At 41.5% G+C, this 12,549-nt stretch overlaps 1 protein-coding gene across 1 annotated transcript in view; it reads right to left on the bottom strand.

Moving 5' to 3' along the window:
* Positions 1 to 9,282: 9,282 nt before the first annotated feature.
* The window catches only part of BRINP1 (BMP/retinoic acid inducible neural specific 1), a 216,802-nt gene continuing 213,535 nt past the window's right edge, over positions 9,283 to 12,549 (bottom strand). The window contains exon 8 of the mRNA XM_004372120.2: positions 9,283 to 10,593. Within this exon, the coding sequence (XP_004372177.1) occupies positions 9,453 to 10,593 (1,141 nt within the window). The 3' untranslated portion in view covers positions 9,283 to 9,452. The remainder of the gene's footprint in view (positions 10,594 to 12,549) is intronic.

Below are 12,549 nucleotides of genomic sequence, written 5' to 3'. Positions count from 1 at the left end.
CTTGTTCTGTTCAAATGACTGCCTCTATATAAAGGTTCTGCATGAGCACAATTAAGTGTTCTGGAATTCTCATTCTTTGTAAACATTAGGTACGTTCATTTTTTCTTCTCACGCACATTTATGTTTACTTGGTTGCTAACCAAAAGGACGACAGTTCAAATCCACCAGCTGATCCGTGGGAGAAAGATGTGGTAGTCTGCTTCCATAAAGATTTACAGCCTTGGGAACCCTATGGTGCAATTCTACTCTGGGCTATAGGTTCACTATGAGTCAGAATCAACTTGATGGCAGCGGGTAAGTTCTGTTTCCTAACAAGGGTAGAAGATGGAATAGGCATTTATAGCTCTCTCTTCCAGAGACATTGCTGGAGAAAATGTACTTAGAAGTAACACTTTTTATAAACATTTAATACCACTAATGATGATAAAACATCCCTGGATGGCACACTGTTTGCACTTGGCTACTAACCTAAAGGTTAGAGGTTTGAAATCATCCAGGAGCACTGTGCAAGAAAGGCCTGGTGATCTGCTTCCATAAGATTACAGCCAAGAAAACTTCATGGAGCAGTTCTACTCTCTAGCATATGAGGTCACCACGAGTTGGAACTGACTCAACAGCAACGGGTTTAATCATGACATAGTATCTTAATTTGCCTTTCTAACAATTAAATATTAATGATACTGTGAAGGAAAGAAAATTGGTTTGGATGTTATGACCAAGGATGACAATTCTGGGATTTCAAGAATTGGGTAAATGTGAATTGTCTGAGAAAGCAGGATGGCAGCAGGAAGCAGAACAAAGACAATGAGGGGTCTTCACAGAGGATAACCTACAGTCTGTGGAAGTCATTCCAATCCTCTCCCTATCCCTTCTAAAGATCCACGCTAGCTATGGGTGTCTACATCTGAAGGGCCTGGGGTCGGTTCTCATAAACCTTGGACTAGACGCTTTCCAGTTCCACCAACTATAATGAAATGTGGGAATTGGCCCAGCTAGAGATCGAAAGCCTCCTATGTGTGTGATAGCTGTGGCGAACAGGCTATGTTTTTCATCCTGTGACCCCAATTACCCATGCCATTGCTCACTGCCTGCCATTTCACTCCCTTGGGTGTGCTCTTTTTCCAGAGAGAGCAATGCACAAGCCCATAGCCCTTTGAAGAGATTGAGGCCCTGCATGGAGCCAGAAGGATCCCCCAAGGGGTTAGAGAAGGAATAAGAAATAGATCTGGGCTCTGAGCCAGCATCCCACTCATCCCGATGGAAAATCCATCTTAGGCAGCTCATTCCTCTTGGATCCTTTCTAAGGCTCTGTGTTTCCAAGAGACAGTCCTTTCAACACTATCCAGATGTCCTCAATTCTGGCTCACAGAGGAATTTAATGGTTCTGTATAAGAGGAGTGGAGCCCTGGTGGGACAGTGGTTAAGAGCTCAGCTGCTAACCAAAAAGTCAGCAGTTCGAATCCACCAGCCTCTTATACCCGTTATACCCTATACGACAGAGTAGAACAGCCCCATAGGGTTTCTAAGGAGTGGCTGGTGGATTCATACTGTCAACCTTTTAACTAGCAGCCGAGCTCTTAACCACTGTGCCACCAGGGCTGGTTCAAATCCATCCAGAGGCACCACAGAACAAAGGCCATAAAACAAATGGAGTGTAGTTCTACTTTGAAACACATGGGGTCACTATGAGTTGGAATCTACTGGAAGGCAATGGGTTTTTGTTTTGCTTTGTTTTATATCATAAGTGTGGTGCCAGATGTCTTTTGGGTTCTGGGTTATTCTTACAGAGAACGGTCAGAGCACTTATTTGCATTCATTGGGGCAGTAGTAGCATGTGGTGTCATAGTTAAGAAACCTGTTTTGGGAGAGGGACAGATCATAAGTTAATCACTATCTTTGGGGCCACAAACAAGTTACTTCACCTTTCTAAGACTCAGTTTCTCCATGTGTAAATGGAAGTGATAGATAATTAGACCCACCTCATTGGGTTGCTGTGAAGTTAAATGAGTTAACTCGCATCAGATTCTTATTACAGTGCTTGGCCTGTAGAATGAGCTTGACTGATTTTAGGTACTATTATTAAGATTATTCATTTTGCATATATGTCTACCTAAACATTTTTATGTCATTTATTTAACAACAGATATGCTTCCTATATACCAGGAACTGCTCTTCCCTCTAGGCTGTTTACAAAAAGAGTTACCATCAAGTTGACTCTGACTTACAGCAACCTTATGGGTGTCAGAGTAGAACTGTGCTCCATAGGGTTTTTAGTGGCTGATTCTTTGGAAGTAGATCACCAGGACTTTCTCCTGAGGTGCCTCTGGGTAGACTGGAACCTTCAACCTTTTGGTTAGCAGCTGAGTACATTAACCTTTTGTACAACCCAGGAACTCCAACAACCATATTAGGGAGGACATATTAAGAACCTCCTCCTAGAGAGTAAATGGGCAGCTTCTGTCTGGAGGTGAGATGAGAAGGCAGAGAGGGTTAGGAGTTGGTTGAACAGACATGGGAAATCCGGGGAGGAAAGGAGGAGTGTGCTGTCACAGTATAGGGAGAGCAACTAGGGTCACATAACAATGTATGTATAAATTTTTGTATAGGAATCTAACTTAAAATGTATACTTCATTTAAACTACAACAATTAAAAAAAAAAAAAGTGCAAAGAATCTCCTTACAGAAGAACAAGCTGAAGCACAGAGAGGTTAAATAACTCAGCCAAGCCACACAGGTAATAAGTGGCGAGCTCTAACCCCTCTCTCCTGTCCCCAGGTCTGTGCTCTTAACCACAGCCCTTTGCTGCCTGTCTTTTTCTGCCAGGAATAATGTTGAGTGTAATGGCTAAATCTTTGACTGAGGAACTGGGGAATTTGAATTCTAATCCTGGTTCTGTAGGGCTCTGATAATTTAGGAAACCCCAGTGCCTGGGTCTAGGCTTTAAGCTCAGAATCCTTTTGCACACTAACAAACTGTTAGGTGACATTATTATTAATTTATGATTATGTGTGATACAATTAACACCATATAATTAACAATCCCTTGGCAGTGTTTATAATTGTCCCTTAATTTATAAGAACATTACAATTTCCTCACTCGTTCAGGCCTGTGGCAAAGTCAGACCAATCTTGGGTCCCTGGTTAAAGCTTGCAGGGATGATCTGACAGGGAAAGCACAGTCATCCTTACTGACATTAACACGCTAGTTTAAACCTGTAGCTTGAGTATCGCTTCTTTCTCCTTATCATTAGCTCTGAAGCTTTTATTCAAGATGTTTGTCAAAGCCATTTTCTTCTTGGGGTTGTTGTTTTAAGTGCCCTTGAGTCAATTTCGACTCATAGTGATCCCATGTGACAGAGCAGAACTGCCCCATAGGGTTTTCTAGGCTGTAATCTTTATGGGAGCAGCCCTCCAGGTCTTTCTCCCACAGAATCTCTGAGTGGATGTGAACTGCCAACAGAACCACCAAGCGCTTAATCATTGTGCCACCGGAGCTCCTTCTTCTTGGAGCAAATGACTTTATTTAGAAGTTTTATCAGGACTGTGAAGCCCGGACTGTGGCAGAGGCTCATTGTCCCCTCTTAGGGAAAGACGGGCTATTGGATGGAGCCAATACAGCTTTGGGGGATACCTACAAAGCAAGGAATTCTAGAAGTGAAGGTCAGGTATACAACTCAGAGGGCAACTTGTGATTCATGAAATTCATTGGTTTACTTCAATTAATAGAGGTTTTACTTTTACTGACACTCTCTCCTATAACTGCATCGCTTTTCATCCTTTAACCCAGCTCATTACTTCCCAGTTTAGAGACCCCCCTTCCTTTTAGTTCGTACTTACAAAGAACATATGTACTTAATAGATTTGAATTTTAGTATACGTTGGGTTTTATGACAGTGACCACAACTGCCATTTCCAAGACTTTTATCTTTATGGTAAAAGCTGCTTTCCCTGAGGGCAGGATTCTGCTAGATGTACTACATTAACTTGATATGTGATCCTAGGCCAAAATATGCTTGAGACAGTGCAAGAGAACTAAACTCATGGTCAGCGTTCAAAACTTATAGAATAATTTGGGGTATAGCGCCTCAGATCTGAAAGTTGAAGCTTTAAAATTTGTAGAATAGAGGGCTTAGCCTAGATCAGAGGCACTTACTCAAGGTTTGTAGCATTCCAGAATGTCCAGGAAGGGTCATTAAAGGATTTGTGAAATATTATTCAAAAGTATGAGTGAAGGTACATGTTTATTGGGAAAGAGCCTGGAGCTTTCACATTTCTCAAAGATATCCATAATTCCCCCCAAATTAATTAAGTGACTTTCAAGGTGATTTCCCGCTCGATAACTTGAATCTATTTCGTATCATTTTCTACATCTTTTTTGATTTATGTGTTTGTTGAAAGGAGAGCGGGTCCCAGGGCAAAGTGGTCAGAGAATTACCATATTCCTTGACTCAGAATGTTGACAATTAGGCTCAATACTGAAAGTAAGGAATGACCTTAAACTTGTAACTGCAGACCCTGATAATGGTTTACACACAGAAGGAATGTTGAGACAGGGAAGTTCACTCAGGCAACCTCTTCCTTCTGGGTTCTGAGGTTTGGCAGGGCTGGAACCATTGATTTTGCTCAGTTCTTAGGAAGGGAGGAACCCCTCACCAGGAGAGACCCCCTCCCCGCCTCACACACAACCTGAGCTCACTAGAACCACCCAAGGATTTAACTTGATCTTCAACTGGAAAAAACATCCTACATATGATAAAATTTTGGTGACACAAGAAAAAAAATCTATCTATATATATATTCTCTCACATATATATACTTCTTTATATATATATACTTCTTTATATATATATTGTTGTTGGGTGCCGTCAAGTCTGTTCCTTTTTTCATTCCACTCCTTGCTCCTTGCTCAAATCTTAAGTCTTGGCTATAATCTTACAGATCACCAGATCTTTCTCCTGTGGACTCACTGGGTGGGTTGAACCACCAACCTTTTGGTTAGCAACTGAGTGCTTAACCATTGTGCCACCAGGGCACAACAACTGGCTCATACATACCTACTATTGTGAGGATGGTGCAGGACCCAGCAACATTTCGTTGTGTTATACATAGGGTCACTATGAGTCGGAGTCGGCTCAACGACATCTAACAACAAATATATATATGTATATAATAGAGATACACAGTCCTTTATACACATACATGCATATATCAAGAGAGGGAGAACGTATGCATGTGAGTTTGTGAGATAGATAGACAGACAGAAAAAAGGGTAGACATATGCATCATATGCACGTGAGTTTCTATAACCCATTAGTGGAAATGTCATGGGGATAATTCTTGTCTATTAGGAGATTGGATTGGATGACCTTTAAAGACTCCATTAGTCCTTAGAGTCTAGGATTCTATTTGTCCACTCTTCCCTTGACTCACCCTGATGAACTGACCGTTTTTAACCCTAACAATGTATTTTGCCTTCAAGTCTATTTCGACTGCTTCTAACAGTGTTGCATCACCTTCTTTTTGGTAAATAGTTGTCTGGTATGTCTTCATTCATCCTTTTATTTTCAACTTTTCTCTATTTTTTAAAATGTATAATTTGTAATCAGACAACGTCTGTCTTTTTGCTGACCAGTTTTGTCCCTTTATACTTACAATGATTATCTGGGTAATCAGTTTTGTTATTGTATCTATTTCTGTGTTCAGCTATTTTTCAATGATTCTTTTTTTCCTCTTTCCTGGCCTTTTTATTTAAAAACATTTTTCCTTTACTAATTTGAAAGTTATACAATCTACATCTTTTCTTTCAGTTGTTAATCACTCCCTACCCTCTGACTCTATGGTCTCTTCCCCTGATGATTTATCACCATCTAGTAGATACATATTGTTCTTCTCATTTTATTTCTATAGAACAGAGAATAGGAAAAAACGTCTGTCACTGAAATAACTTTATCAGCACAGATAACCCAACAAGACACTCCACATTCCAAATTACATTCTTGGGCTTGAAAAATCCCAAAGACTCTTAACTTCAATTGTGTCCATTTGTTTTACTATCTACTCATTCTTCCATTTTGTGACGTGTAGTTTCTGTAAGACTATGACTTTAATTACCAAAGAGAGCCTTACTGTTAGTGTGATCTTCTTCTTGCCCTCCTTTGTGAAGGGGGCAGATATGCCAAGGTCCAGAATTTTTCCAATGATTTTATTTGATAGCTAATTAATTGCCTTCTCTGGTTTCCATGGCAATGCCATGCTTTGCCACCAGGCCTTATCCAAATGGGCATTCTGTTCACCCTTGTGCCTTAGCATCAGCATATTAATCAGACACCATAGGTCCTTGGTTGCTGCATCAAACCAGTAAGACAGTAATGGAATTAAAATCTCACCCAAACGCTTCAGGCTTCTCTTCCTCTCAGCTGGATTGGAACCTTGTTAGCTCAAAGAAAGGGCTGGCCCAAGCAGGAGGCATTTGGAAATCCAAAGATCTGTTTGTCGCTTAACAACAAAGAGTTTTCCTCTCACCTTAGAATAAATATTTTGATGTCTGACTCTTTTTCTCCCCTTGAAAATTCCTCTATTTCCTGACCTTTCCAATCATTAGCCATTGCTGTATTCTCTTTGTAAGGTGAAGTGACTATTTTCAAGTTGAAGGGAAGAGGCGTTTCCCTCGCACATACAGTTTGTGAAGTCTGGGGAGTAACTCAGGTCGGAGGGCCTCGTTTAATTATGATAAGGATCAGGTAGTAAAGTGCACAGGAGATCGCCTTGCAATCTGTAAAGTGCTGTTCATTTATGAGCTGTTATTATGAGTCTTTGGAAGTGCTTTGAAGATGAAAGGGAAAAGGAAGAGAGGCAATTGAGAAATAATCAAACTTGAAATCATACTTCAAGTCATAAAGATTATGGATGATTATTTCCCCTCCTCCTATAGAGCCAAAATCTTTACTCCTCTTGGTGGACTTAACCATTTCAACTGGTTTCTTCTTGTTGTTATTATTATAACCAACCTTCAAACACACCATGCATATTCACAACATTGTTATTTTTGTATTCACTGTTCCTTTGGCCATTCTGCTCCTTGCCCAAATTCTATTCATTTTTCAAGACGCAGCACAAATCTGCCCCTTCTACAGAGTCTTTCCCAAACCCGTGAACAGAGTTAATATCTTCTTCAGGGCTCTTCTGTGTGTGCCTGACTCCACGATGGCCCTCATCATGACACATTGTCATTATTGGTTTTATGTCTGTCTTTTTCATTAATGTGTGACTGGTTCAAAAGCATGGACCATTTCCTTATAAATATTTGTATTTCTGACATGCTCCATTCATATAGTAGGTGTTTAAGAAATATTTGATGATTTACTGGCCTTTTGCAAAATCTTATGCTTCACAGATAAGTAGCTATGTGACCTCTGGCATGAAGGATTTCCAGCCTAAATGAACACTGAATCCTCTCAAAATCTGAGGTCCAAAAATTTATGTTAGTGTGAAATGCATGCTACATGTTAAAGTCGGTATCAAAAATATGTGCTAATTCATACTAAAATCTGGAATATTAAAGTTGGCATTTACCATTCTGGGAAAAAAAAATTCCCAATTAAAGAAACTAGATAATTCTTCACCTCTTATGCACTGAAGCCCTCTCTTTCTTTCACCTTAAATTACATCAGTGATAGCGTTCTCTTTGTGCCATATCATCACAGACTTTGGTGCCTTCTGAGACAGGTCTTTGTGTTTTACCTGGGATAGCATTACTGTGGGAAATGCACATTCCAGAACTAGAACCAGTGAGTTGAAGGTATACAAAAGCTGGTCAAGGTATGCAAGGACTTTCTAATAATTAGATCTTTTCACAGCATAAGGTGGAATGAGAACCATTGCTCCCCTTCAGCGAAAGAAGAATCCAAGGAATGTGGGAGATAGAGCTAATTAGCCTTCTGTCCTCGGAACTGTCCAGTCAGAAAACAGCAGTGACTTCCCTATGATGGTGAAAAGGAAATTTGCATTTGGCAGAAATTTAGACTAGAGGAGCTTTATTTTCTCTTCCTACCCCAAAATTGCATGATTCTCTGTTTCTCTTCTAAGGTAGAAACGAGGATCCTGATGTCCAGGAAGCACCTCTAGCAAGTACTACATTAGCAAAGAGATAAACTCAGAGTTCTCAGAGCCTAAGAAATGATGCCTGCTCCAATTCTATACAGCAGCGCTTTGAAATGAGTTTTCTTTCTCGAGAGTCCCCTTCAGATTTAACCCTCAAGTCCCACTCAAAGACTTCTCCCCTTTCATAGATGCCAAAGAAGTGGCAGTGTTAGTTTATTTCCACGTGTGTATGTGCAGGCACATCTACGTATTCTGAGTTAACAATGGATAATTTTTTAAATGCTTGAGGGAGTCCATCTGATAGGCCAATGCAATATTAAAACCTACCCTATTTTATTTTGGCCATTGATTTTATTCAAACTAGAATTTGATCTTTAATATGGAATGCATTGCTTGAAAATCAGACACGATTTCTTTTGGGAAAAACTAAGTGGAACGGGTTCTTGATTTACAAAAAAAAAGAAAAAGGAAAAAAGCTATCAAAACAACCTGAGACTGAAAAGTAATTTCATCCCTTGACAGACTGGTTGGATGGAAAAACACAAAAGTGACCAGCATGATTTAGAAGAAGGAGCGCTGCTGAAGGAGTCAGAGGTACAGGTTCAAATCACTGCTCAAGCAGTAACTCTGAGTGTAATCGTAAGCATGGCTTTCTTCTCTGAGTCTATTTCCCAAATGGAATCATGGAGTTTGACGAGCTGACATCTAAGATTACTTATTGTTTTAACATCCTATGATCGTGTGATTGTCTCTCCCCAATCCTACCTATTGTCTGGTTTTAATTAGCTTGAGTTTATTCAGAATGAAAGAAGCCATATGAGTAAGACAGCACTGACATAGTGTTCCCACCTCTGTGTGAGAGTGAATCGAAAGAACCACAAGGAATTAAGCATACAGAGGGGAGCAATCTTAGCCGAAGAAATATCTTCTTTATCTATGTCCATTTCCTCCCACAAGGAAAAATGGCAGTGTCGGTTGTACATTACATATATCTCTCTTTCTTTTTAGTGTTTAATCTTAGCACCTGCACAGCAGAGATCTTTACAATTCATTGCATATGCTCTCCCCCTTCTCCCCCCTCCATACAGCACCTGAGGCCTAAGAAGCAACTCCCTCAAAGCTTCACAAAAGGCTGAGACCCTTCTTCATGACAGAGTATAGAAATAACAAACATGCCCAACGGTTTTATACAGTTGCTAGAACATTTTTTTCCAACAAATGAAGATTTTCCTTCTTTTCTTTGAATATTAATTACAATTTTACAAATCTTTGTGTTCTTTTTTCGTTTTGCTTTGTTTTGTTCTGTTGTGTTTGTACACCAAAAAGGGAAAATCCATGGCAAAGTGTCTCGGGTTAACAGAGTTTGGCTGTCATCTGGTCCGACTGTTTCAGAATCTCCGTGTTGTAGAGGTCCAACGCGTGGTTCACCCTGATGATCTCGCTGTTGGTCAGTTTCAGGCGATGTTTCAGCATACAAGAGAACAAGTCCAGCTGGGGCTTCCCCGGGGCCACAGGAGGGGCCAGGCGATTAATTCGGTCCCGAATATCCAACAAGAGGAGCATCACCGAAGAAGAGGAATAGAACTGGCCGCCTTGTGTGTAGGACTGGTTGACCTGCTGCACCGCGCTGCGAAGGAGATCAGCATTGAACCTCAGGCTATACCCAAACACCTGCACATCCGAGATCTTGATGTAGAACTGCCGCTTGGAGGGATCGGACAGGTCCACCGGGCCCTGGCCAGTCTCGTTACGCAGCAGGGTAGGTAGCCGAGTCCGACTACGTAGGTAGATGTGTACCGTCTCGAAAAACGTTTTCCACCGATTGCCCAGCAAGAGAGTCCAGTTGTAGCACTGGCTGTTTTGGAGACGAACCTTCTCCCAACGCGGGTAGCCAAATTCCCCGAAGGGCATGTTCCAGCCCTCAGAGTGGCTCCCGCTGAAGGGGTTGACGTAGACAAAGAACATGGGGTCTAGGCTGCTGTTGCGCATCTGGCAGATGCGCATGGACATGCCGATCACCATGTGGATGAAGTCCATCCGGTTTTTGTTGCTCTTGAGAGTAAGAGACATGCGCTTGCGCCACCGGGGGTCAAAGAAGGTGTCGAGGCGGATTTCGTTGCTGATGAAAGTGGTGTGGACGTAGAGGCGTGAGTCCATCTTCTGCAGCAGGTACTTCAGCTCCAGGTCCTGGAAATCCAGGTCGGTCTCGAAGCTGATGAACTGCTCACTCCGCTCCGAGTCCACATTTTGTGGTTCGCAGCGGCCTCGGTAGAGCTTGTAGCCCTTGTTGCAGGAGCCACAAAGTGAGATGTTGGCCAGGCTGCACATGGCACAGCTGTTGTTCCCTCCTATGATGCAGGGGATGGGGCGCTGGCACAACGTGGTGCTGCCATGGCACACGCAGCTCCTCTGGCTCTCCAAGAAGGTTCCCCAAAACCCATTCTCATTGCAGTAGAGAAGTGACTGGACCCTTGCAAGCCACTGCTGAATTGTCCTGGAGGATAGAGGGAAAATGGAGAATGTTAACCACCATAGGTGGGGCTGTGGGTTATGGTTATCCAACTTACAATGCAAATTGGTGTTGTTTAAAGAATAAAGGGAATGAGTGGAGAGATATTAAACGAAAGGCACTGAATTTAAGTTATAAGTAGTACATTATAGTTCCCTGTAATACCTCATACCAGCTGTATGACATTGGATTTTACCCTTCTAGCATTCGATTTCTTCATCTGTAAAGTGAAGGGATTGGAAAAAATGTTCTTTGAGGTCCTTCCAACTCCATTATACATTAGCTCCAAAGTTTGATGCAGGAAATTAAGGTGCCTGAACTCAAATACCCCTGCCTGACGACCAGGAAAGGGTAGAAAACCAGCAACGGAAATTAACCCCCATCAGATGTTTCAACCTCCTTCACGAATTCCTTCAATGAGGTTATACAACATCCTACAACTTCAACAGAAACAGGTTATATTTTATAATACTCTGGAGATCACAAAGTGCTTCCATACTGATTATCTTATATGATCCTCACAGTGGCTTTTCAAAACATATCAGAAAGGCATTATTTCTCCCATTTTTTCAGATCTCCCAACTCTCAATTCAATAGGATTTCTATTACAATATGCATCTCTAGGTCCCTCTCCCCACCAACTCTCAACACTATAAATGATACCCAAGCCTATGCCCAGATTCCAATCACTGAAGCGCTCCAATGAAGACAGATCCCCGATCAGATGAGAAGCAACAGAAGAATAGGTAAAAACATGTAAGGCAGTCAGCTCAGCAGCCTCTCATGTTTTCTCATTTCTGTGCAAGTCACCTCTTGGCCATCTTCTGTTGCTATGACTAATGCCTTACATGTGTCTAGCACTTTTCACCCTGCCCAGGGCACATTCACTCCCATTTTCTCACTTGAGCCTCACGACAACACCCTGAAAATCACTTGCGACTTGAGGTCAGTCAGAGATTGCTTAAGTCCTTGCTCCTCCACAGAGGGGCAGAGGTGATGCTGGGCAGATTCCTTCACCATCCTAACCATCTCTACCACACAGGGCTGTTGTGAGGATTACATGAATTTTATATGTGAAGGCTTAGTCTCAGATTTGGTAGGTATTAAGGGCACAATAAATGTTACCACTTGCTATTACTGTAAGGCAACTATCAGCTCCATTTTATAGATGTGGCAATTGAAGCTCAGAAGTGAAATGATGAACTTGAAGTCATCCATCTAGTAAGTAGAGAAGACTCCTGGCTCATAGTTATGCATTACATGTCAAGCAAGAATCTAGAAAATATTTTTTAAGACTGCAATGTGCTATGGTGATGTTGATGGTAATGATGATGATGGTGGTGGCTCACGGAACATGTTCCTCATTTTACACCATTGGTAACAGAAGCCCTTTTGCAATGTATAGCCTGTGGTATGAAGTATTAGCAACCCACTCACGCCACCATTTCCATTGCTGAGCCATAGTTGCTGAGCCCAAGAGCTTAGGGGTAGGTGGTAGAGCCTAATGTGAAAGGCATGAACATTAGCTGAAGGTAAACTGAGTCCAAAGCTTAGTTCTGTTACCAGGAACAAGACATTCCATCTCTCTAAGCCTTAGTATTCATATCGAAAATGAGGTTAATAAAGTCCATCCTATGTGTCTGGTGAGAGGATTCAGTGAGATAATATATTTGAAGAGCCTTAGCACAGAGCCTGGTGTAGAGCAATTATTAGGAAGGTAATAAATATTCTTTTCTCAGAGAATAAGCTATTCCTTTGAAGGTACTGAGACACTCTCAGGGATTTCACTATCTCTGAGAGTTTGTGGGAAACCATTTTGTTATACGGGACATTTGAAAACGGATACTGTTGAAATGACTTCCCAGAACGCTTTTCATTAAATGAGTTGCTTATCAGTTGAGAGAAAATGGAGGAATAATTAGTACACTTGCTCCTAGAAAT

The sequence above is a fragment of the Trichechus manatus genome, unplaced genomic scaffold (genome assembly GCF_000243295.1).
Source record: "Trichechus manatus latirostris isolate Lorelei unplaced genomic scaffold, TriManLat1.0 scaffold00016, whole genome shotgun sequence".
NCBI lineage: Eukaryota > Metazoa > Chordata > Mammalia > Sirenia > Trichechidae > Trichechus > Trichechus manatus.
The sequence above is the reverse complement of the archived record's forward strand: the minus strand, read 5'-3'. Positions and strand labels throughout refer to the sequence as shown.